A 25,838-nucleotide genomic window follows, 5' to 3' on the forward strand; every position below is an offset into this window, starting at 1 on the left:
GTATATCCTTAAACCCATCCAAAATGACTCAAACCTATCTCATTTGGAGTAGCCTATTGACCCCTGCAAGAATATAAGCTCTGTAGTCTCACAGAACTCTCCCACTTACTATCTCGGTAACCTTGGGCCTGGTAGTTGAACTTGGGGAGCTTCAATTCCTCAATGGGGGTGATGCCTACTTGGAGTAGTATGCCCTCCTGCAGGAGCAAACGCTCCTTCCCAGGCTCACCCCAGCTTCTCCATCCTGTCCTCAGCAGATTTCACTTATCCCTCTGAGTGCAGAGAGCATGGTGAGGTCATTGCCAGGCTTACCTGTCACAAACACGTAGAAAAATGAAGTCAATGGGGAGCGAGGCCCAGCTTCAGTGCAATTAGCTTTGATGGTGCCAATGGAGATAGGTGCTGGTCCCTGGTGGGATTCATAGGTCGCTTTCTGGTTTCATAATGGAGAATTTTTCTTCACAGTGGAGTAGAGAAAACTGGTTCTCTCCAATTGCAAAGTATACATCTTGGTTTGGGATAAACATCTTGTACATTAAGACCTCTGAGAAAGCTAGGTGCCGGTAACTCCCACCTACAATCCTTAGCTACTCAGGGCTGAGGGCTGAGGATTGTGGTTCAAAGTTGGCCTGAGGCTCTTATCTTCAATTAACCGCCAGAAGATGAGCTATGGCTCAAGTGGTAGAGTGCAGCCTGCAGTGGAAAAAGCTAACAGATAGTGCCTCAGCCCTGAGTTCGAGCCTCAGTATCAACACACACATGCATACAAGACACCTAAGGAACTTTCAAGTAGTTCCACTAAAAACATTACTTGGAGCAAACTAACTCAAGTTCTGGTCTCTGGCAGCTGATTGTATACATTTTTAAAAGAAAGCCATTTCCTAATTGTGATGGTGTTTGAACAAACACTTTAGGATCGTTTGAGAATCCAGACAGTTAAAACAAGAGAAGCAGAAGTCAGGGTTGTAAACACTGCACACTGGCAAGCTATCACCAGCAGCAGCCAGTGTATCCATTAAATTCTAGGAGCTTGGTTCCTGGATTGCCACTGACATGAAAACCAGGTCTCCCCGCTTACTATGGCTGGGATGAGAGCCAAAGCTTTGCCTCTGCCAGGATTTCTGTGTTAGCTCTTGAGCCCAGAGTTACATACAGTGCTTGCAGAAAAGGAACAGACTGTCTACTGTATGGGGTCTAATCAAGGCCTCCGCACCTGCCAGGAGTAAAGACATTATTTCTCAAGTCCCAGATCCCTGCTGGTCCATCAATCCTGGTTTCCTTTACCAGGATTGACAACACTCCAAAAACTGTTCAATACGATGTTGTCTTGTCAAAGAGAACCTGCTGAAAGAGACTCCCCCTGCCCTACGTACCACGTACCACCTGTGGCCCCCGTAGCATCTGCCCTTCTCTTCTATATCTGCCCAATTGACGGTTATAGAATCAATAAATGCAGGCCATTTAAATTCAGGCTGGTGGCAAGATATCTAAAAGCAGGCTGGAAAAAAGGAGACAGGCACCACCAAATCAACATTCTCTTTCCAAATATTCTTTTTAGCAAATATTTAATGCAATGAACAACTCCACACAATATGAACTAAGTCCAAGGCCACTCCACTGAGAAATCCCACTTGGGATTTGGACTAGGCAGATTCCTGAGTCCTACTGTCCAGCCTTTGGCACAACTTGCTGTATGGCTCTGCTGCCATAGACCCCCTTCTCGGCCCTCCAGGACCCCTCTTGGAGGGTTCCTCCTCTCGTGGTAGGGCCTAGCTGATCCCTGGGTTGTGAAATGAGCAATCCTACAAAGATGACTGCCAAATGAGACTCTGCAGTCCCCTCTCCCCAGCAGCCACGGAGAAAGGTGTGTTTCCTTGTTGGGGACCACCATGCTCACCCAACACCCCAAAGGAACTGCTTGCTCCAAAATATGGAGAAGATTAGCAGGAGTGTGACACTGAGGATGACAGCCATCAGGTAGGCAAAGATGCGGAACTGAGGATTTCGGAAACACTCTCTCAGAGAGTAATGACTGGGGAGCGGGAGGGGGAGAGGCCTGGGTCTGGTGGCGGAAGCCATGTCCTGGAGAGGCCCCATTTGGTTCCCAGGCTCAGGGCCTAAGTCCAGTGTGTAGACCCGAGGCTGGCGCAGGAAGTAGCGACTCTTGGGCTGGTCCTTGAGACAGAGCTGACGACCCTCCAGGATGATGTGGTGGGGCTCCAGGCGGAGAAGGGTCAACATGGCTGTGTCTGTAGGCAGGTCAGTGACAGGCTGTCCTGAGGCCAGCACAGTGGGCTGACGACAGAGTGGGCACAGCAAGCGGCGTCGGGCAGGAGTCACCAGGCTGAGGTGGGCCAGGCATTCAATGCAGAAGGAGTGGCAGCAGTCCAGCACTTTGGGGGTGTGGAACGTGTTGTTGAAAGGGTTCCAGCAGACAGGGCACTCAGCTGCCAGCTCCTGGCCCTGGGGCTCAGCCATCCTCAGACAACACACCAGGTGGCCTCACAGGAAATGGCCTGACACAGGAGAAAGAAGCGAAGACACACCCATAATGCTCTGAGCCTTCACTGCCAGGGATTTCAATGGTCTCTTCTACATTTTACAGGTGAAGAAATGTTGGCCCAAAGCATTATGGATGGCTGGGAATATGGCCTAGTGGTAAAGTGCTCGCCTTGTATACATGAAGCCCTGGGTTTGATTCTTCAGCACCACATATATAGAAAAGGCCAGAAGTGGTGCTGAGGCTCAAGTGGCAGAGTGCTAGCCTTGAGCAAAAAGAAGCCAGGGACAGTGCTCAGGCTCTGAGTTCAAGCCCCAGGACTGGCAAAAGCATGTTGTTCCTAGCTGGGCACGGGTGGCTTACACCTATAATCCTAGCTACTCTGGAGGCAGTTTGAAGCCAGTCTGGGCAGGAAAAGTCCATGAGAATCTTATCTCCAATTAACCACCAAAACCCCAAAAAGCCACAAGTGGATCTGTGGCTCAAGTTGTAAAGCCTTGAGCACAAAAGCTCAGGCACAGCACCCAGACCCTGAGCCCAAGCCCCAGAACTGGCACAAAATACAAGCATTTTTTTCCAGATTGTCCAGTTCCTAAGCCCTCAAGTTGAGTGGGATGTTCCACAGCTCTCCCTCGGCAAGGGCCTGGGTGTCCCCACCAGAGCACTGGATGGAGCTCCTATTCCAAGGCACTGCCCCCGCCCCACACAGGCTTTGGGGCTGATAAAATTGCTCCCTGTGTTTCCCAGTGTTTCCCTGACTCCAGGGAGGAGGAGGGCAAGCCACACTCGGGGTTTGCTGGAGGGCAGATAACTCCTGTAATTTCACATCCTTGCCTAGGGTGGAGATGGGCTTTGTGAACTGCCTGATGGGTCCCCTTTGCTAAGGAAAAATAGCAAGCCGGGCTTACTGATTGGCCGTTTTCCTTGTCCAGAAATCCTCAGCGAGGCTGCCCAGCCCTAGTGCCCAAATGAGCCTCTCTGTGCCTCTTGCCTGTCCTCCGCCTCCCTGGCTGCCCCTCCCCCGTGCTGCTTTGTCCAGGGGAAACTTCAGGACACCCACCTGGGCTCCAGGGGCTGGAGGAGGGCTGGTGGACTACCCTGCGGGTCCTGAGGCTCTGTTTGCTTCCTCTCTGGAATCCCCAACGCTCTGGGAAACCGCTTTCTCTCCACCAACCCCGGCTGTCTCCATGGCAGCACACGCGATCACGGCACCTGAAGCTGCCAGGTGGCTGGGGCTGCAGCCTCTGGAGCACACCTGCCAGGAGCCAAGGCCAGGGGAGTTGCCCAGGTGTTGGCTGGGAGGTAGGGGACCTGGATTTCCCCCAAAACACACACCAAGGCTGGGCAACCAAGTCTGTGGGCAGTTCTTTCCAAACCTAAATCCCCAACCCTGTAAACCTAGGGCAGGCAATTTCCTCTCTCCAGCTTATCAGGAAAGTGCATCTTCTGGGCTTCCTTTCTTGGGCCCCTCATTTCTTTTTTTTCTTTTTTTTTGCCAGTCCTGGGGCTTGGACTCAGGGCCTGAGCACTGTCCCTGGCTTCTTTTTGCTCAAGGCTAGCACTCTGCCACCTGAGCCACAGCGCCGCTTCTGGTCGTTTTCTGTATATGTGGTGCTGGGGAATTGAACCCAGGGCCTCATGTATAGGAGGCAAGCACTCTTGCCACTAGGCCATATCCCCAGTCCCCCTCATTTCTTTTCTACAACTGGCTGAAACCTGCTCCTTGCACCAAGGGGCTGCTTGTCCTGCACTTCTTTTGCTGGGAATTCACCTACTTCACAACCTAAAAGCTCCACTATCTGGTTCAGTAAGGCCCCTTGGTCCCCTGCTGATATCTGAGGGGGGGGGGTACTGGGGCTTGAATTCAGAACCTCATGCTCTTACTTGGTTTTTTCATCAAGGCTGACACTATACCATTTATCCCCTCCTCTTCCAGCAGTTGGTTAATGGAAGGTAAGAGTCATCTGCCAGAGCTGGCTTTGAACTTCAGTCCTCAGATCTCAGCCTCCTGAGTACCTAGGATTACAGCCATGAGCCACCAGTGCTTAGCTTCCTGCTGATCTTTGAATGTTCCTCAGTAGCTCCCACCAGAATGAGCAAACCTGCTGCCTTCTGCTCTGTTCTTAGAACACAGGTGGTCAATGGCTGGGATCGTACAGCTCCAGGGCTGCTACTCTGCCAACCTGAGGAACTTAAAGAGGATGGGTGGGAGGAAGGGGAAAGCTGCCCAGTTGGTTCCCCAACCAAAAAACAATGAGCTTTGATCTGTGGCTCTGATTGGTCATTTAAATTTGCAGAGTTGAGTTGCTGGGGAGAAAAAAATGAAAACTTATTTCTCTATCATTGCCTTTTGCAGGTAGAGACAGAAAAAGATTCGCCCAGTTGTCAGGTAGTGCTGGGCACCCTGGGGCCCCTGCCTTTGGGTTTCTAGTTCCTTCCATGCTAGTCATGAAGGCAGAGCCTTAGTCCATCGGCTGGGGGGTGTAGGAGCGGACATCTTGGAAAATTGGTCATAGGTTCATGTCAAGGCTCATGACCTCAGACACCACTGTCTGTGATGACATCCCTGTCCAGTTGAGTTATTTAACTTCTCCATGCCTCAGTTTCCCGTTGTGAAAAGAAGACTAGATGTAGTGAAGCTCTTAGAGCCCAAGTGAAAAGGGTAAAGCATTGCATTTGTTCTAAAAGGCCAAAGATGGTCTTACTGCAAATGAATTTGAGAGAGAGGACGAGATTGTGCAGCCTTTAAACTAATTCTTACTATGGAAATACGTCTATGATATAATGTCATCAAATGGAAAAAAACAGTACTCAACCATATTGCAACATAATCCTACTTTCAAGAATACAAGCACAAGCCAAGTGTCAGTGGCTCACGGCTGCAATCCTGGCTTCTCAGGAGACTGAGATCTGAGGATCATGATTCGAAGCCAGCCTGGGCAGGAAAGTCCATGAGACTATTATCTCCCATTAGCCAGAAAAAAGCAAAAAGTGGGGCTGTGGCTCAGGTGCTAGAGCGAATAGCCCTGAGTGAAAAATCTAAGGGACAACACCCAGGCTCTGAGGTCAAGTCCCAATACACTTCCCCCCCAACACACACACTAAATATATGCACAATGGGAAAAAATATCTGGAAAGATAAACAACAGAATGTTAACAGGTGTTTGTGGTTAGGTTTTGGCTTAAATTCTGACTTCCCTCCAGTTAAGTTTGTCTTACTATCCTCAAAGGTCTTTTGAACTGTAGGCAGCTCTTCATTCTTTGGAGCTCTGTGGCCAAACTGTAGAAGGTTGTTCAAGAGACAGGGTGGTAACCATTGCCTAGGTCCTAGCAGCACTCTTCCCTCAGGCATTCCAGGCTCAGCTGGCCAGAGCCCAGCGTCTTCAGGAGACAGTTGGCCACGGATTGACCAAAGATTCCTCTCCCCCCAGTCTTCACGGGACAGCTCAGTGACAGTAAGTCCTGAACATCACCCCACAGTCACCACCTTGTTTAAGAACAAGTCGTTGTCAAGTTGTAAGCCTGTGGTATCCCCCCAGTGTGTTCAGCACCAAGATGACAGAGATGGGGAGCAGACACAGTGACAACACTTCACAGATTACAACGGGGACCCATCCTTCCTTGGATCCATATGACAATGCACCTCAATAGTATAAAATTGACTTGTACCAAGTTGTTTGCATTTGCCTAAAACCATGTGATTCCCTATGAAAGGAGACAGAATGGGAGTAAAAGCATGCAAGCTCCAAACCCAGCTTCTTTTTCCCACTGATCTGAACAAATGGCTTGACTTGCCTTAACTTTACTTTCTGTGTGAAAGAGGCCCGGTGAGCCCACTTCCTAGGTCTGCTGTCTCTAATGAGCCAGCAGAAGACAGCAGGTACTGATATTTGCATAGTGTTTTCCTCCCATTCTATAGATGGAGAAGTCAAGGCTCAGAGCTGAAGAATGTCAAGTCTTTGACGCAAACCCAGGAAACTAGGTTCTATGGCTCATGCCTATAATCCTAGCTATTCGGGATGTAGAGATTAAGAGGGTTGCAGTTCAAGGCCAGCCCAGATAGAAGGTTTGCAGGACTCTCCTTTCAACCAATAAAAAACCTTGGGCACAGTGGTGTGCACCTGTGATCCTACTACACTGGAGGCTCAGATCCGGAGGATCAAAGTTCCAGGCCGGCCCAAGCAAAAAGTGACAACGGACTCCAAAATAACTAATGCAAAAATAAGCTATAGATGTGTTTCGGCAGTTCCCTGCCTGCCTAGCAAACACAAGACCCTGAGTTCAACCCCCAGGATGACCCCAGAAATAAAGTGACCCAGAAGCCTTCCTCCTAGCCTGGAGTTCACTCTCTGGGTGATGGTGCCTGTTAGGGTTCGGTCCCTGTGGTCCTGGCGTCCATGATCCCTCTATATCTCCTTACCTGCTTCCTCCGAGGCTCACACTTGGCCTCCTCCAGCTCCTCAAGTGCAGACGTCAGGCAAGTGCTGGTGCTGCCTTCCTTGGCCTCCCCTGGGGGACTGAGCCCTCCCCTGGGGGGGGCTGCCCTCTCCCTTATTTGCATAGCACTCCCAGCTCTAGTCCTGCTTTCTGGCAGGTTGCCCTCTTCCTTCTTGTTTTGGACTGTCAGCGCCTGCTGGGAACCCAGGCAGCTTGCTGTGGTCTCTTATCTTTCCTGTGAGTCACTTTTGCTATTTCTCTGAGCAGGCAGAAGGAAGTTCACTCAGCCTTGCTGGCCTCTGCTCCAGGTGGGGCTGGGCCCTGGTGGTCCATCCAACAGCCCTCACCTGTTCCAGGCCGGCCACCTGGACTTTGACTGGAAGGCAGGGTGGCTTCCAGGATACCCCAGGAAGCTGAGGTCGACACAGGTGCGTTCCTGTGCTGAGGCCCGACGTGAAAACACAGAGTTCTGGCAAAGTACAAAAAAATCTGAACAGCAGACAGTGAAGTAGGCATAAACAAGAGGAGAGGGGACACCCTCCCCCCCAAGTCAGACATCTAGGTCAGGGTCAAGAGACTGCTGAGAATCCAGACACTACTTGCTAGCCACAAAGAAAGCAAATTCATCACTTCTCCACGCCCTCAGTTTCCTCACATGAACATGGAGACATTAATGAGATAATACACAAAGAGATTGCAAGGCAGAGAATGGCATTCAGAAACACAGTGTTAACTAGTTATTACTATAATACAACAGCCAAATAATGAAAAAAAAAGAAATGCAACTGTACGCACAATAGCCTCACCTTATTTGTAGATTTATTACACGTAGTTTTGACCAGGCAGGGTAAAAAGAAAAAGGTTTTTTTTTTTCAATCAAAAGAATTTCAACAAGAATTTAAATTCCCATGTACACATGATATAGTTCTGTTGGTTTGGAGAAGCTCAAGGTCAGTTCTGCATGTGGTCCACTGTGTTTAAATCTATGCATCCCTGCCCTTAACTTTGTGAAAATACATCTCCCTCCTCACCACCACCCCCCAAAAACGTGAAACCCATTGATCCAGGTGAAAGTGAAGGTGCTTAATTTATGTGATAACGTGAACATTTGAGATTTGTTGAAAGGCACTATGTCTTTAACAGAAGCTGGGCAGCCCTTATGGGGAAAATGACATAAGCATCTACAATGTAGTATAAAACTCTGTGTATCCTGAGCATGCTCAATGTTTCCTCATCGTGTCTCCTTGCTAATAATAACAAGGGTATATATATGTGTGTATGTAAAGTGATTTAGAGGGCTGGGAATATGGCCTACTGGTAAAGTGCTCACCTTGTATGCATAAAGCCCTGGGTCCATTCCTCAGCACCACATATATACAAAAAGGCCAGAAGTGGCGCTGTGGCTCAAGTGGTACAATGCTAGCCTTGAGCAAAAAAGAAGCCAGGGACAGTGCTCAGGTGCTGAGTTCAAGCCCCAGGACTGGCCAAAAAAAAAAATCTTTTTACCTAAATTTACTCTCTCAACATCCTCCTTGTACGTATGATCCTCTTACTCCTTCCTTCACTGATCCTTACAACTGCATTTGAATAAACATAAATAAATAAGTAGATGTATCTGATGGTGGGTGTACCCAGATGTCCTGCGTACCCATTTGAAGTTTTAGTTTCACCTTATTCTGAATAGGTAATATGTGCTATTCAGCTGAAGCTGAGGAAAGGCTTGATGCTTCAGTAAAGACTCAGCCACTCAGTTTCTGCTTGTTTGTTTTTTGCCTTTCCAGAGATGTCTTATGCACACCCCAAATCTGCACACATTTCCTCAGATGTGCTTCATGGAGATAGCTATTCCTTTTCTTTCTTCCCAACAGTAATGTAGCAGAGCTGGCCTTCTGTACTAGCAGCTAGTTTGCTTCAGTTTTGGAATGGTTGTCTTTTGTTCAATGGCAGCACCATAAATTACCTAACCAATCCCTTAATGACATAATCCTTTATTTTAAAATATATAAATGTTGGGCTGGGAATGTGGCCTAGTGGCAAAAGTGTTTGCCTCATATACATGAAGCCCTTGGTTCCATTCCTCAGTATCACATATATATAAAAAAAAGCCGGAAGTGGTGCTGTGGCTCAAGTGGTAGAGTGCTAGCCTTGAGCAAAAAGAAGCCAGGGACAGTGCACAGGCCCTGAGTCCAAGCCCCAGGACTGGCAAAAAAATAAAAAATAAAAATAAAATATGTAACTGTCAAATGGAAGAGTCAGAAATGGTTACACTTAGTCATTGTGTGTGTGTGTGCGCAAGCGCACACATGTGCATGTATGTACTCGCATGCATGTGTACTGATTGGGCTTCAACTCAGGGGCCAGGCCTCTGTCCTTAAGCTTTTGAGCCTGAGGCAGGTGCTCTACCACTTGAGCTATACCTCTACTTCCAGCTTTTTTTTTTTTTTTTTTGGCCAGTCCTGGGCCTTGGACTCAGGGCCTGAGCACTGTCCCTGGCTTCTTCCCGCTCAAGGCTAGCACTCTGCCTCTTGAGCCACAGCGCCGCTTCTGGCCGTTTTCTGTATATGTGGTGCTGGGGAATCGAACCTAGGGCCTCGTGTATCCAAGGCAGGCACTCTTGCCACTAGGCTATATCCCCAGCCCTACTTCCAGCTTTTGCTGGTTCATTAGAGAGAAGACTTTTCTGCCTGGGTTGGCTTTGAATCGAGATTGTCAGATCTCAGCCTCCTGAGCAGTAAAGATTACTCAAGCATGAGCCATGGGTGACTGGCCTTAGTAATCGTGTTTAGTTCTAAGTTTAGCCAAGTTATGTGAGGTAAAACTGTGGAGTTTGGGACATTTTAGATGAGTAAAGCAAATTTCTATTGCTTTTCTTTCCCCATCCTCCTTACCCTTACGATATAACAGTTTTCAGTGAGGTCCTTCAAAATATCTACATATATAGACACAATGCATTCCAATATCACTCCTCCATCCTTCTCCTTCCCTGTCTCCCTCAGTTACAATCACATATAATCTCAATTCCACACGAGTGAGGACATTTGAGATCTGGCTTTCTGAGCTTGGCTTTTCTCACTCCACATGATAAGCTCTGGCCCCATCCATTTTCCTGTGCATGGACTATATTTTCTCTAATCATCATTTGTTGGGCCTGGTGTGGTTTGTTGTTGTTCTGTGGGTTGTAAGGCTTGAACTGAGGGCCTGGGCGCTGTCCCTGAGCTCTTTCAGCTCCAGGCTTGTTTTCTACCACTTTGAGCCACAGCTCCACTTGTGATTTTCAGGTGGTTAGTTGGAGATAAGAGTTTCATGAACTTTCCTGCCTAGGCTGGCCTCAAACTGCAGTACTCAGATCTCAGCCTCCTGAGTAGCTAAGATGACAGGCTTGAGCCACCAGTACCCAGCCGATGAAGTTGATTTAGGAAGGGGGAGGGGATGAGGTAGTGATGCAGGGGTGAGTTTGGTGGGGTACTTTGTGTGCATGTATGATACACCACAATGAAACACCTCTTACACATCTAACAAATGTTAATTTTTTTTTAATCTAAGGAAAAAAAACGTTTTTCTCTTTGCTATTTCTGAGCTTGGTGACAGAGGGGATGACAGGTGGCCTGCAGGTTCTTCTCTGTTCTGGAATTCTCTGCTCTCCAGTTAACTGAGGTGAGCAGGGCTTCATAATACCATTTCAGTTCTAAGATCTCATTTGTGTTTTGAGATTCTGGAAGTCATGCTTTCTGGTGTAGCAATAGTCATGCAAAACCATGAAGAAGTTCATATACTTGGCTTAATAATTAAATCCCCCCCCCAAGTATACAAAAGGTATCTTTTGGCTGAAGATGTTCATTGTAGTTTTATTTTAACCACAAATGTGGAAAACAACCTGAAAGCCCATCAGTTAAGTAGAAAGCTAGACAATCATTTAAAATGATGTTGTGAAAGATTTTTCAAAAAATTTATTAGCATAAAGCCAGGCACTGGTGGCTCATGCCTACAGACTACAGTCTTAGCTGGGTTTCTAGATCTTTCTTTTGCCCTGGTTATTTCTGAGATCTGGTCTTGCTTCCTGACTGGGTATATACTGGACCACAATCTACCTATTTCAGACGTTCTGATGTAGGTGGGATGGAAGGGACGCTTACCATGCTCAGCTTCTTCTGTTGATGGAGGCTCGAGGACTTTTCTGCTTCCGCTAGCAAGGAAATAGGATTGCAGGCCTGAGCCACTGGCACCTGCCGTAGGTTTCAAGACAAGTGCTCTACCAGTTGGGCCATTCCAGAGGCCCTACCTCAGTCCTTCTTAATCCTCCTCCCTGCTTCTCCTTTTGAAAGTTTTAGAGGGTTTCATTATTCTTATGCTTCAATTATGTCCATTCTCTTATCACTCCCTATTTTCACTGGTTCCTTCGACTAAGTAGTCCTCAATTTAAAATCATGTGTTTTTTTAAGGTCTCGATTCTATATAAATGGACAAATATGTGATACGTGTCTTTCTGAGCTTGGCTTATGTCACTCAACGTGATAGTCTCCAGTGACATCTATTTTCCTAATTCCTAATCTATTTTCATAATTTCATTTTTCTTCATTGCTCAATAATACTCCATTGTGTACACGTGCAACATTTTAAATTTTTATTTATTTATGTTTGTGCCGGTTGGGTTTGAATTCTGGGCCTGAGAACTCTACTTGGCTTTTGTGCTCTACCATTTGAGCCACAGCTCCACTTCTGACTTTTTGCTGATTAATTGGAGATAAAGAGTCTCACAGACTTTCCTGCCCAGGCTGGCTTCAAACTGCAGTCCTCAGATTTCAGCCTCCTGAGTAGCTAGGATTACAGGTGTGAGCCACTGGTATCTGCCTTTTGATTTATTTTTGAATTCGTATATATTAATAGTATGACGGGGTTTCCTTGTGATCCCAAAGGTGCAAGTGTTCTTTGAGCAAGTTTGCCCCTTCGTTATATTCCCATAATCCCCCTTACCCTTCCTAAGTTGCAGTGCATCTAGGCTGGTTCCACAGCTCGGCTGTTAGGCATAGGGCTGCTAAGAACATGGACGTACAGGCATCTCTGCTGTGTGCTGACTTGCGTTCCTTCTGACAGCTGCCTGTGAGTGGTATAGTATGGTCATATGGCAGCTCCATTTCCAGTAGGAACTTCCATATCCATGTCCATCGTGGCCACACTAATTTTACATCTCCACCAGCAGTGTATGAGGCTTCCTTTCTTTTCTTTTCCTGCTCCTCACCAGCATGTCGTTTTCTTGATGCTAGCCATTCTGACTGGGGTGAGGTAGAACCTTATTAATGGCCTTGATTTGCTAGAACTTTTATTGACTTACAAAAAAAGTCAAAATATACTATACAAATGGGGGGTGGGAAGCAGTTCACAAATGTTGTATGTAATATGAGCCAGGTTTGACAAAGCAAAATTTACGTATGAAGATTGAAAAGCCATGAGGCAAGTTATTAGTTATGGTTCTCTCTGAAGCGATGACCACTCCTTTTTCCACTGCTTTCTTAACTGTGTTTTCTAAAACTTCAAATTAATATGTATCACTTGTTTTTTTAGTAATATATGAGCCCATGATGTATTGCTTCTGTAGTATGAAAGTTCACTTAGAAAGTTAAGCATTGTGAAGGCTAAAATGTGCAATGGAAAATATATGTAGTAACTTAAACCCAATAAAATAAATAGATGATAGGAAGGAAGTTAAGTCAGCACCCAAAGAATCCAGAACCCAAATCTGGAAAGCAGGTGGGGCACTATAAGCAGGGAAACAGACTTAAAATAAGCCTGACCCCTTTCCAGGTCACTAATTGTCTAGCAGGAACAGCACCGTCCAGCTACTTGTGTGTGGCCACGGCTAATGAGTGCTCTGCAAACAGTGGAAATTTTTTTTTGCTGGGAGAGATAACCAGGAGAGATGTGGAAGCATGTCAGGAATTTGAGAGTTAAACTAATTTAGTTCCTGCTTGGGGGGCAAGGCAGCCAGCTGGAAAAGTGCTCTACTAAGCAGTCCCTGGAAGCAGTGTGAGTCATGAGACCCAGTGCAGGTGGAGATTGGGAGGCATTGGTGGCCATTGGGGAAGATGCAGAAGTGGGCAGGGGGGATGGGCGATGGAGGCTGGGGAGGAAACACCTAGGGAGACAGTTTCTGATCAGCTGATGTTCCACTTGGAAGCCAGTCCTGGGGCTGGGGAGAGGGGGCAAGGACCACCTCCACTCCAGCAGCTCAGTGATGGTTATCCAGGAGACCCCCTGCAGCAGAATTTGCATTTTACAAGGGCCCTGGGTAACTGTAGACACACTGAAGTATGAGCAACACTGACTTGAGAGAAAGGCCTCCAGTCCGTTCTCTGTGACTCAAACTGATTAGGTTCATCTCTAAGAGGGTCACAGGTATTTCCCAAGGAACTACATGTACAGGTATTTTACAGGTGTTCCTGTCCTGTATTCCATACCCTGGATGGGGCCAGGGACTCCCAGCGTGAGAACGGGCAGCCCTGGCTGGCCATATGCCCCGTGAGAATTTGAATGGTAAATCACAACCTCCTATGCAAAACCTGTATGGCTTCAGATGTTTTCCTATGCTAGAATCTTTCCATGCGCTTACCCTATATTAAGTAATTCCCCCAATGGGACTGGAGACAATATTCTGAAGTTTATTATAAATGTTGACACCAAAAAGAATAAATGCCCCAAAGATCAGGTCAAGTTTTGGCACCAAATCGAATATGAACAGCTGGATTTTCAGAGTGGGAATTTTGGATCTGGGCTGTTTTATTGTTATTTGACTTTCCTTAAAGATTGTATTATTTTAATAAAGTTAGAAATACCAATGTAGTTCTACTTCCCAGCCCTTATTAATCTGATTTGCAGGAGCCACAAGGTCTAGATCTCCTTTCAAATATAAAGCTATGCATGCACTTCCCATCCCCATGGCCATTCTTATTAAACACTTGCAAAGAACTTCACTTCTTTATGTCCATGCTCTAGAAGCTTGTAGAAGGTGGAACTTATAAGTAATGAACTAGCAGAATTTTGTTGTTGTCTATGGTACGAGGGTTTGAACTCAGGGTGCTTGCTAGGCATGTGCTCTATCACTGGAGCTATGCCTCTAGTCCTTTTTGCTCTGGTTATTTTAAAGATATGGTCTGGTGGTGAGGAATCAAACCCAGGGCTTCATGCAGGCTAGGCAAGTACTCTGCTGCTAAGCCACATTCCCAGCCCTGGATGTATTTTTAACAATGTGGTAATGCTGTACAGAGCTGTTTTGTTTTCTGTGCTTTGCAGTTGTAAACATTTCACTTGATCAAACATTTCAGTTGATAACATTTCACTTTTTTTTTTTTTTTTTTGCCAGTCCTGGGCCTTGGACTCAGGGCCTGAGCACTGTCCCTGGCTTCTTTTTGCCACCTGAGCCACAGCGCCACTTCTGGCCATTTTCTATATATGTGGTGCTGGGGAGTCAAACCCAGGCCTTCATGTATATGAGGCAAGCACTCTTGCCACTAGGCCATATTCCTAGCCCCTAGATAACATTTCATACAGCCTCATTTTAAACATCTGCATGGCCAGCTGTGGTGAAACATGCCTACAATTCCTACACTCAGGAGGCTGAAGTAGGAGGATTAAAAAATTGAGGCCAGTTTGGATACTGTCCTATCTTTTAAACACACACACACACACACACACACACACACACACACACACACACACACATTACCACCACATCAACAACAATAAAAACATCTGAGATTTGAACTCAGGGCTTTGTACTTGCTGGGCAGGCACTCTACCACTTTAGCAAATCTCCAGCCCTTTTCACATTTGTTCATTTTCAATCGAGTTTTATATTTATTGATGGAGTCTCAAAACATTTTTCCTAGGCTGGTCTTGATCTGGAGTCCTCTGATCTCTGCTGCATGAATAGCTAGGATTACAGGTGTAAGTCACTGCTAGCCCAGCATTATTTTTGAAACAAGGTCTTGGTATGTAACTCAGGCTGACCTGGAACTCCTGCCTGAGTTTCCCAAGTGCTGGAATTACAAGTTGATGCACCATGCTCAGCTGCGATGAGTGTCCTTTTGAAGACATTTTTTTTTTGTTTTGATGTAGGGGGAATGGAATCTAGTACTTTACACACCAATACCCATCCCCCTTTCTCTTGTTTTTAAGATGAGTGATTTTGAGATAGGGCTCTGTAATTTTGCCTGGTCAGGCCTCAGCCTGTCTCCCAAGCAGCTGAGATTTCAAGTGTGTTCCACTTGTCCACCTTGAAGATATAGTTATTAAAGTAAGCTGGGTGCAGCGGCAGGTGCCTGTAATCCCAGCTGTACATGAGGCAAAGATTAGGGAAGTTATAGGCTCACACCTGTAATCTTAGCTTCTCAGGAGGCTAAGAGTTGAGGACTGTGTGGTTTGAAGCTAGTCTAGGCAGGAAAGTTTGTGAGAGTATTATGCCCAACTATCCACTAAAAAGCTGAAAGTGAAGCTGTAGCTCAAGTGGTAGAGTGCTAGTCTTGAGGGGGGAAAAAACAAAACAAAAAAAACCCACTTAAGTGTGAGTGTGAAGCCCCGAGTTCAAGCCACCAAAAAAGAAAAGGAAAAGAAAAAAGTAGTCTCAAAGAGGCAAAAACATGTCATGGTCTATGGACATTCTAAGACAAATAGCAAAGCTGTGTGACATCAGGCACAAAGGGCAGAGGAAATGCTCCAGCTCTGAATCAGATCCAAGTCTCAGTTCTTCCTCTCTCTTACTGGCTCCTCCTCTCTCTGTGGTGGTGATGAGGAAGAGTGCAGGTCTCTGAGCCTCAACTCCCTCATCTGTGAAATGACAATAACCTCAAACTGTCAGGAGAATCATTACCTTAGGCTCTCTGTAGGTGTTCAAGGAAGTAACTTTCTCTCCCACCTTGTGGATAGCATGGATAGCAGAACTGACAAAATCAAATGGCCAGAGAGGGTTAGAACACAGGATGTAAGAGGAATGGAAGAAGGGCTGATATGCATTTATTGTGGAAAAGAGCCATCCAGTCTGGACAAGGGTGAAATAAAGGATGACAGCCACCAGTTGCTTGCCCAGTATTTGATTCAGTCTGTCTGGTCCTCACAACAGTCCATAGGCGGTGAACCCCACTGAGGAAATGACACTGTAGAACTTGACCAAGGCCACTCAGCTACATAGAGCTGTGGAGCCTTGAACTCGTGCCAGACTGCACTAGCTTGAGAATAGACTTTATTCCTGATATGGGAGGCAGCCTGGGGAGGGGCAGAGGGTCACAGCTGTCAGACACTGCTGCTATCAGGAACAGGTGAGGCCCGAGAAGACAAAGGCAAACTCTTTGGCTGGGGCTCATCAAGAAGAGAAGAGCCCAGGCCTCGGAGTCTTTCTTGTGGGGCTCATCTGAAGGCAGGAATGACTCCATTTTCCCTAGGAGAAAATGGGCTTTTTGAGTAGAAAAACCTAAGTGAGAATTTAAGGCCCTGAGTTCAAAACCTAGTGGGGGAGGGAGGGAAAGGGACAAGAAAGCAAAGGAAAAAGGAAATGAACTTCTGAGATCAGGCTGAGGAATGACCTAACACCCTGGCCTCCTCACTGGAGAAGGCACGATCCTCCAAATTCTCCTCTATGTCCTGTATTGCAGAGACACTGCCTGTGCCTCAGGCTGACCACTCCCAAGAAGTTATATATCTGTGTGCATATTTACACACATACATACACATCAATTACATATAGAGGTGATGGTTTATTTAAATACATCTAAGTAAAAATGTTCAAGTTGAAAATTAAAGTTTCTGGGCCTTATCTCTGAAGCTCTGGGTCTCTGGTCTCTTTCTTATTCAAGGGACAGCTGGCTGTGTGGAGCTCTGGGCTCATTTGCATGCAACCAGGGAGGGAGCAGAGATGGTGGCCAGGGATTTTCCTTCTCCCTCCCTCTAATGCGGCTGAGCAGCAGTACTTCCTCTCTGGAGCAGCACTGTCCTGTCCTATCTCCATCATTCATTCATTTATTCATTCATTCATTTATTGCCAGACTTGGGGCTTGAACTCCGGACGTGGGCACTGCCCTTGCGCTTCTTTTGCTCAAGGCTAGCACATTACTACTTGAGCCACAGCACCACTTTCTACTTTTTCTGTGTATGTGGTACTGAGGAATTGAACCCAGGACGTCGTGTATGCTAGGCAAGCACTCTACCACTAAGCCACGTTCCCAGTCCCCTCCATCATTTCTGAGGCATCGGAAACAGGCTTTCTGTCCCTACTGGCTTTCCCTTTGGTGGAGCCAAGGAGGGGCCAGCTCACTGACAACTCCTATTTCTACTCTCACAGATAGAGGCCTACCACAGCTGTGCCTCCAGTCGGTCATATTGACAAATCCCAAAAGGGCACTAAAAAGATTGCACTGGATTTAACTCGGAGAAATTACTTTTGTCCTTTTCTCAACCTGAGTGTGAACCATGGGACTTAAACTGACTGCACACTGATCCACCTAAGAAAGAACCCCAGCCCTTCGTTCCACTGCCCTGAGACAACATGGAAAACAAAAGCCACACAGAAGAAGGAGGGCCACAGTTTGCTATTGTCCAGTGGGCGTCTCTTGGCTTTAGAATGCCGCCACTTCCTGCAGTTCCAGCGCCTGGCTGTGGCTCATTCTGAGCAAGTGAATTCCTCTGTGGAAGCTTGCACACAACAAGAAGCTGGTGTCACCAACCGCCATGGAGGTCAGAGGTCCTGATCCATCCAGAGACAAGGTGAAAAGGCAGGCTAGGGGAAGAAGGGGGCACCAGCAGGTTAGGCCACGAGTGCCATCCATTCATGCAGTGTTTAACCATTCCCAAAGAAAGAGCATCATTGGGGAACTACATTGAACGACATCATAGCATACACACACATGTGCGTGCGCACACACACACACACACACAAGCCTAGACAGGACAGGCCACTACTTATGACCACGAGGTGTAGACCACCACTGTGCATGTGGCCTGGCACTGACTGAAACACCATGCAGCATGTGACTGTATATGAAACATGATGTCCTCATGAGCCTTGCAGGAACGGAGCATGCGCCATGGCTGTCTCAGTGAGGAGAAAGGCCCACTGCTTCCACACAATGGGGAAATCTAACTTGCAGAGAATGGCATCAAGCCAAACAGGATCTCTGCCACCAAGAAGTATGTTCTTGCACAACTGGGACTGTTTCAAAAGGTGGAGATCAGGAGTATGGAAAACAAAGGGCAGCCCAGGCAAAAAGTTAGTGAGAGTCAATCTCAACCAATAAACTGGACACAATGGTATGCCCCACCATCCCAGTTATATGAGAAGCATAAACAGGAGGACTGCAGTTCAGCCTTAGGAAAAAAAAAAAAGACCCTACTGGAAAAATAACAAAAGCAAAAGAAGCTGTGGGTAGAGTTAAAAAAGAACTCAAGTGGTAGACAACCTGTCTAGCAGGTAGAAAGCCCTAATCTCAAACTCCAGTACCACCAAAAAAGAAAGTGACGATTCTTATACCCTTTTCTAAGTTTGTGGAGGGAGTGCTGGTACTGGGGCTTGAACCCAGGGCCTAGGCACTGTCCCTGAGCTTCTTTTGCTCAAGGCTAGCACTCTACCACTTGGTTACAGCACCAACTTCCAGCTTTTTCTGAGTAGTTTATTGGAGATAAAAGTCTCACAGTATTTTGTCTATTTTGTGCCTTGGCTGGCTTTGAACCATGATCCTCAGATCTCAGCCTCCTGAATAGCTAGGATTATAGGTGTGAGCCACCAGCACCCAGCTACTTCCTGTCTTTTGAGAAGCACTGACAGTAAACTCCTTACCTCCAGTATCTTGGTTCCAGATCTTCACCTTGGAGTCATGGGATGAGGTAGCAATGACAGGCATGAGGGTTGATGTTCTTGGTAGAAAGACACAGGATGCAACTGTCTGGAAATGTCCTTTATACTCGCATATTCTGTTTCTTGTCTGCCTTAAGTCCCACAGCTGCAAAAAAAAAAAAAATGACATTGACCAGTTCATGCAAAAGTCATGACGCCGAGCAGTTCATGCCCACATGCTCCTCTATTTCACACCTGCTTCATCCAGCAAAATCCACCCTCTCAGGGGCCACCTGTTCCCTCCACCTACCTACTCAGGCAGCTACGCAAACTCCCTACCTTTGGCTATCCCATCACCCGTTCACTGGCCCAGTGACCCCACACAATGTCTTACTGTGGCTTCACAGCCTTCACCCCCAAAGCCATTGCTGCAGGAGATGCACTTGTATCCATCCACGCTGACTTCACAGTGGGTCTGAATGTGCTGCTTTGTGGGGAACGTATGAGCTACCTGCAGCCCCCGACTGTCCCACAATCTGAAATAAATGAGGAGAGGAAATGGCTTTGTAGTAAGCCTGACCGAGACACACCAGTTATCTAACATGAAAGTCAGAATGGAATGTCTGGATCTGCCCGAACACAGCAGCACAAACCAGACTGAGCTCTACAACTCTAAGGCTGACAGGAAAGAACAAATGAACTGCATGTGACTTCTTTCAACTCTGAGATCAGCTAACAGAAATCTGGACCATGGGTTTGATTTAACAAGTTAATGTGGTCCTTTGGGATGTAAGATACCCATTGTGAGATAGCATCATCATTCCAGAATCAGATAAGGGCCTCGGCCCACCTTGACTGTGGAGTCCATGGAAGAGAGGTTCATTTGCTCTTGTCTCATTCTTATACTTTTGATGGTTTTTAGTCACACTCTTGAGACTAAAAACTACAGACCCACCTGTTGTGGATTTGAACCCTGATTCCTGAGAAGGGGAACAGAGGCTGGATGGCTGAGAAAGGGAGTCACGAAGCCTCAGAGGGGAGATGAGCAGACGACTGATCTGAGGTCCATGTGGACGCATCACACGATAGGAGCTGTCTCAAAACCACCCAGAACACGGGCCTTTTACTGACCTCTTTCCTGGCATCCTGGGTCTGGACCCAGAAGGCCATGGGGCCAAATGAGAAAGAGAGGGGGGGAGGGGGAGAGAGAGAGAGAGAGAGAGAGAGAGAGAGAGAGAGAGAGAGAGAGAGAGAGAGAGAGGGAGAGAGAGAGAGAGGGAGGGAGAGAGAGGGAGAGAGAGAGAGGGAGAGAGAGAGAGAGGGAGAGAGAGAAAGAGAGAGAGAGAGGGAGGGAGAGAGCGAGAGAGAGCACACTAGCAAGGGGTAAGGGGTGAGAGGCTCTGAAAAGTCCATGGCATGAGAAGCAGAGCGCATGCAGTCATGGAAGCGTGGGAGCCACAAACCTTCACCAGAGACACCTCCACTGCTGCTCAGTAGCCCACCTGAGGGTTTTGTCTTCTGAGCTCTGCAGTATGTAGGGCTCTCTGGGGACCCAGCACAGATGGGTGACCTGGAAAAAGCCAGACTTCAGCCCCTCTCCATACCAAGTCGTCCTCTGCTGTCATCCAGTGAACGGCCCCTTCGTCACAGATTCTCAGCCAGTACGTCTGGCTTCCTGGGAGTTGTGCCTCTGCCTGTGCCTTGCTGGTTGGCAGTAGCTGGGCCATCTCTGTACTCTCAAAGGCATGTGGCAAACCTGCAAGGTTGGCCTTTTGGTGTGTGACCCCAGCGAGTGGCGAATGCCTGATGAACTAGTAAGTGACAGGTGCAGTCTGAAACCAGGGCTGGGGATGAGATCAGACATTCAGTGCTTGCCTAATATATGCCAGACTCTGATTCTAGTCCCCAGCACCACAAAAGAAACAAATGAAAAAAAAAACCTATACAAACATATGGTTTGAAGTCAGGTCTGACTGATCCTTCAGGCTGTGCAATTTACACATTAGCCTGCTGCCGGAAAACAACAGAGCCAAGTATTCACGCAGGAAAAGGAATGCTCATTTCCATACAACGTTACAGGGAGAGGAGCCGCCTTCTAAGCTACCCTGGACACATCAGCTGGGAGCTCCTGAAGACAAGGGGCCTGTCCTTCATCATGAACCCTGGCTCCTCACACAACATGCCTAGCTAACTGACTCTAGAAGGGATTCCACAGGAGGAATGGGATAGTTCTATTTCAAGAATGAATAAGGAGTGGGCCACCAGTGGCTCACACCTGTAATCCTAGCTACTTAGAAGGCTGAGGATCTGAGGATCAAGGTTCGAAGCCAGCTCAGCCAGGAAATCTGTGAGACTCTTATCTCCAATTAGCCACCCAAAGCTAGAAGTGGCTCAAGTGACAGAACACCAGCCTTGAGTGAAAAGCTAAGGGACAGAGTCCAGGCCCTGAGTTTAAAAAACAACAACAAACCCTGGGCTGGGAATGTGGCTTAGTGGTAGAGTGCTTGCCTAGCATTCATGAAGCCCTGGGTTTGATTCCTTAGTACCACATACACAGAAGTGTACCACAAAACAGAAGTGGCACTGGTAGAGTGCTAGCCTTGAGCAAAAAACAGGTCAGGGACAGTGCCCAGGTCCTGAGTTCAAGCCTTAGGAATGGCAAAAAAAGCAAACACAATGATGAAGCTAGCATTTTAAATTTCAGTATAAACCAGTGGAATCATTCTCTAGAGCAGAAGACTCAAGAGCTCATCTAAGCCAACAATGCCGAGAGGCCAGGGAGTCCGGAGCCAGCGCTCATTCATGTTCCCTTTGCTCCCCCACCCCATCTCTGCTGGTCCTGGCAGCCAGGGCCTGCACACGTACCAGGTTCCTGGAGACGGACGCCCTCTCCACACACTGCCCGGTCCCCACGTCCCACAGCAGCAGGGTGTTGTCCCGTGAGCCAGTGCATAGCTGTGATGAGTCTTCGGAAGGAAAGGTGAGAAGACAGCCTATGAGAGGGCGCTAGCTGGGGGAGCTGGGGGGTACCTGGGTGGTGGGAGGACAGCTGCTTTCTTTACCCGGGCTCACAGCCAATCCGGTGACCACCATGGCATGGCCACACAGCTGCTGCGTGGGCTGTGAGGCGCCGTGCAGGTCCCACATCATGACCATCCTGTCTCGAGAGGCGCTGAAGAACTGGGTGGATTTGGGAACGACGGCCACCTGCTCAGGAGACAAGTGAAAACAGAAGTAGCCCGGGTACTCACGGTTTTGACTGTGAAATCTGCATCACTACTACGCCCTCCCACTTTTTACGTGTAATATCTACTACATTTGCACTGGGAATGCAAGTGCACCGTCCTCAATGTTACAGACCTCTCCCCCCCTCAGACGGCCTCCATGCTGGGCTCTCTCCCTCTCTATTCCAAGTGGAGCACAGTGTGGCTTATGGAGCACATAGCTCTGCTGTGTTCCTCTCATCAACTACTTTGTGTTGCAATCACCTTCATTCCACCTGGTCTTCAAAGAGGCATTTTCGTGTGCGTGCGTGCATGCGTGCGTGCGTGCGTGCGTGTGTGTGTGTGTGTGTATACTAGGGCTTGAACTCAGGACCTTGTGCCCTTGCTCTGCTTTATTTGCTCAAGGCTGGCTCCATGTCATTTGAGCCACCCCTCCACTTCTGGCTTTTTGCTGGTTAATTGGAGATAATGGTCTGTCTGGACTGGCTTTGAACTGTGAACCTCAGATCTCAGCCTGAGTAGCTCGAATTACAGGAGGGAGCAACTGGTGCCTGGCTTTATACTCTTTTAATCACATAAAGATCTTTCTTGTCTACATTATCAAGGGATTCTGTTGGAACGGAAGCTGCCTGTCTGATCTACTAAGATCATGGTTTTTTTTTTTTCTTCCTTTGACAGTTAATACAGAAGACCCTAATGACCTATTTGCTAATATCAACCACAGCTGAACTCCTAGAAGAAAGCTCAGTTGGTCATAGTATGCTGTTCTTTTAGCAAAGACTCAATTTGCTACTATCTCATCTAGGATTTTTTCTTTTCCTTTCTTTTCTTTTGGTCCAAGACTGGGACTTGAACTTGGTACTTGATATTTTTGCTCATTGGCTAGGGCTCTATTAACTGAGACACACCTCCAACCCCTCGTTCTCGATTTTTGTGCATTCATGTATTCATCCTCTCATCCTTATTAATAAAATCTCTATATTTCTGGGTACAGCAATGTGCTCAACTACAGATACAGATCTCCCAACCTCCTTGAACACTGAGGTACCAATGCCTTTAAGTGGAAAAGGCACTTTTAGCAATCTCTTTGTACGGGGTTGGTAGGTACAGTTTTTGCTTTTACCCCTTCTTCCTTCCTGTAGCCTTGAGATCAGATATGATGCCTGGATCTACAGCAGTTATCTTGTGAACAAGAGTAACTTTGAAGAAGTTAAACTCTGAAAATAGTGGCTAGAAGCACAGAAAAAAAAGGGGTTAGATATTGTGTCACACACACCCTGCTACTAGGGAGGCTGAGATAGGAGAATCTAAGGCCTAGGCACTGTCCCTGAGCTCTTTGGCTCAAGGCTAGCACTCTACCACTTGAGCCACAGCGCCACTTCCAGCCTTTTCTGTGTATGTGGTACTGAGGAATCGAACCCAGGGCTTCATGCGTGTTAGGCAGGGACTCTACCAATAAGCCACATTCCCAGCCCCGACAGGCATTTTTTTTTGTACTTGCAATCAATTCAAATGGAGTCGACTCTGTTCCACTTAACATTTGTTTTGTTTTCTGAGGTGAAATCTTGCTGTATTTCCTAGGCTGGCCTCAAACTCATGACTTTCCTGCTTCAGCCTCCTGAGTAGATGGGACATCTAGCCATTTAATACTTTTTCTTTATAAGCAACTTTGATATTACCATCCAGACTCCTGAATTCTTTTTGAATTTGTCTGAGAATGCAGGCTCACTTTATTTCTGTTCTAATAGTCCATGGTATTTTTCTGTAGGTACAGTATATTCTCTCTCTCCCTCTCCCTCTCTCCCTCCCTCCCCCCTTCTCTATATATACAAGTATGTATATAAATACAGAAATATATATATAATAAAAGTTACCATTTTAAGCATTTCTAAGTTACAATTCAGGGCTATTAGGCGCATTCCTGGTGTTGTACAATCATCATCATCACACGTCTCTAGAGTTTTCTCACCATAGCTAAAACTCTGACATTCTCCTCTTCCATGCCTGTTACCACTACTTCATTCTACTCTCCTCAGCACCTCATGAAAGGGGTTCTACAGTATTTGCCCTTTCCTGCCTGGCTTCCTGCACTAAGCATAATGCTTTCTGCACTCACCACATGGTAATAGGTATTGGAATTTCCTTCCCCTCCCTTCCTTTCCTTCTTTCCTTCTTTCCTTCCTTCCTTCCTTCCTTCCTTGCTTCCTTCCTGCCTTCCTTCCTTTCTTGCCTCTCTTCATTTATTACTTGCTTTTTTTCTCTCTTTCTGTCTCCCTTCCTTTTTTTTTTTTTATTAATTTATTTGCAGTGCTAGGGCCTGCTAGGCAGGCACTCTACCACTGAAAGAACTCAATTTGGTTCTGTTTTTTGTTTGGGGTTTTTTTTTTTTTTTTTTTTTTTTTGGCCAGTCCTGGGGCTTGGACTCAGGGCCTGAGCACTGTCCCTGGCTTCTTTTTGCTCAAGTCTAGCACTCTGCCCCTTGAGCCACAGTGCCACCTCTGGCCATTTTCTGCATATGTGGTGCTGGGGAATTGAACCCAGTGCTTCATGTATATGAGGCACGCACTCTTGCCACTAGGTCATATCCCCAGCCCCTCAATTTGGTTCTATACTCAGAACGTCATTGCTTTTTTCAGGCTGAATAATATTCTACTGTGTATAGATTTCTTCAATTCATTTGTTTGGTGCTCTGTTCCATTCTTCCCAGAGTCAGCCTAGAAAGTATCACAGGAAGTTCTCCTCAACAAGGAATGTTTAGTCACTTGCACTGTCTGCTATTTATTCTCTATTCAGTTCCAGATCTCCTCAGAACAATCACTTGGCAATTACCTTGGTGACTTCACGTTCATGTCCGTTGAACCTCTTCACCACATTCCCGGTTTTCCAATTATAGGCTACAACTGTCTGCAAAGAGTCAGGAAAACGTTTTTCACTAAGGCTACTACTGTATTGCATTTTCTCTTAATTCTTCTTTTACTGGTTGGCCATGGGGCTTGAACTCAGGGCCCAAGTGCCGTCCCTGAGCTCTTTTTCTCAAGGCTAGAGCTCTACAACTTTGAGCCACAGCTCCATTTTCGGTTTTCAGGTGGTTAACTGGAGGTAAGAGTCTCACAGGAACTTTTCAACCCAGGCTGGCTTTGAAACATGATCCTCAGATCTCAACCTCCTGAGTAGCTAGGATGATAGGTGTGAGCCACCAGTGCCCAGCTTACTATTTCAACTGTTTTTAAATGCACAGTTCAACACTGTCAAGTATACTCACATTACTATGAAACAGATTGCTTTTTTAAAATTTTTGAAAATCTCACCACAATCCCATCTGCCAAAGAGAATCACTGTCAAAATTTCTCTCTCCACTCTTTTCCTAGTTGCTTATTTTAATATTTTACTATAAGCATTTCTCTGATTTTAAAGCATTTTCTGCAGAGTTACCCACAGTACACTGGTGGAAGAAGGAACATGTCCTCTTGTGGACCCAGTCCTATTACATTGAACATAAATACCAGTTTCTTATGTCTAAGATGATGTAGATTTTAAGACAAACTGTACCAACTAGGTTATAATACATAAAAGTATCCTGATTTGAAATGTTAAGAGTTTGAAAGTAAATGTATCTTAGAACAAGCAAAATACAGTCGGCAAGCTATAGATTTGAAGATTCTAAAACACTACTAAAATGTATTACTCTCTTCAAAAGCAATAAGCATTTCTGCTACCAATAATATTCTAGCAGCAAGCATTGGCTAGATCCTAATATGAGAGAAAGTGATCAGATTCAAAGTGACCCTGGGAGGCAAGGCCAAAACCTACAAGGGAAGAACCATGGTGTAGATTCTGGCAAAAGAGAAGAGACTAGAATGTTCCT

At 46.6% G+C, this 25,838-nt stretch overlaps 2 protein-coding genes across 11 annotated transcripts in view; both read right to left on the reverse strand.

Annotated features, from left to right (window-relative positions):
* Positions 1-1,614: 1,614 nt before the first annotated feature.
* On the reverse strand, positions 1,615-24,960 carry Rnf183 (ring finger protein 183). Of its 3 annotated transcripts, XM_048339650.1 has the most exons (4): positions 24,951-24,960; positions 13,184-13,186; positions 6,921-6,935; positions 1,615-2,516 (listed from the first exon to the last, which is right to left on the reverse strand). In XM_048339650.1, exon 4 carries the CDS (start codon positions 2,476-2,478, stop codon positions 1,894-1,896), a length of 585 nt encoding a protein of 194 aa, XP_048195607.1. In that variant the 5' UTR covers positions 2,479-2,516; positions 6,921-6,935; positions 13,184-13,186; positions 24,951-24,960; the 3' UTR covers positions 1,615-1,893. The 3 variants fall into 3 exon arrangements, with proteins under 3 accessions (XP_048195607.1, XP_048195602.1, XP_048195593.1); XM_048339645.1 differs by lacking the exons at positions 13,184-13,186; positions 24,951-24,960 and adding an exon at positions 5,687-5,780 and having other exon boundaries at positions 6,921-7,389; XM_048339636.1 differs by lacking the exons at positions 13,184-13,186; positions 24,951-24,960 and adding an exon at positions 3,561-3,755 and having other exon boundaries at positions 6,921-7,388.
* The window catches only part of Wdr31 (WD repeat domain 31), a 30,787-nt gene continuing 22,284 nt past the window's right edge, over positions 17,336-25,838 (reverse strand). For 7 of the 8 annotated variants that reach the window (XM_048339494.1, XM_048339503.1, XM_048339512.1 and 4 more), the window contains 7 exons: positions 24,803-24,877; positions 21,812-21,956; positions 21,615-21,715; positions 20,252-20,319; positions 19,144-19,285; positions 18,753-18,915; positions 17,336-17,696 (listed from right to left, as the gene is read on the reverse strand). In XM_048339494.1, coding sequence (XP_048195451.1) covers positions 17,536-17,696; positions 18,753-18,915; positions 19,144-19,285; positions 20,252-20,319; positions 21,615-21,715; positions 21,812-21,956; positions 24,803-24,877 — 855 coding nt within the window. In that variant the 3' untranslated portion in view covers positions 17,336-17,535. The remainder of the gene's footprint in view (positions 17,697-18,752; positions 18,916-19,143; positions 19,286-20,251; positions 20,320-21,614; positions 21,716-21,811; positions 21,957-24,802; positions 24,878-25,838) is intronic. The other variant, XR_007210020.1, reaches the window with a different exon arrangement.

The sequence above is a fragment of the Perognathus longimembris genome, chromosome 1 (assembly GCF_023159225.1).
Source record: "Perognathus longimembris pacificus isolate PPM17 chromosome 1, ASM2315922v1, whole genome shotgun sequence".
In the NCBI taxonomy this organism is placed as follows: domain Eukaryota; kingdom Metazoa; phylum Chordata; class Mammalia; order Rodentia; family Heteromyidae; genus Perognathus; species Perognathus longimembris.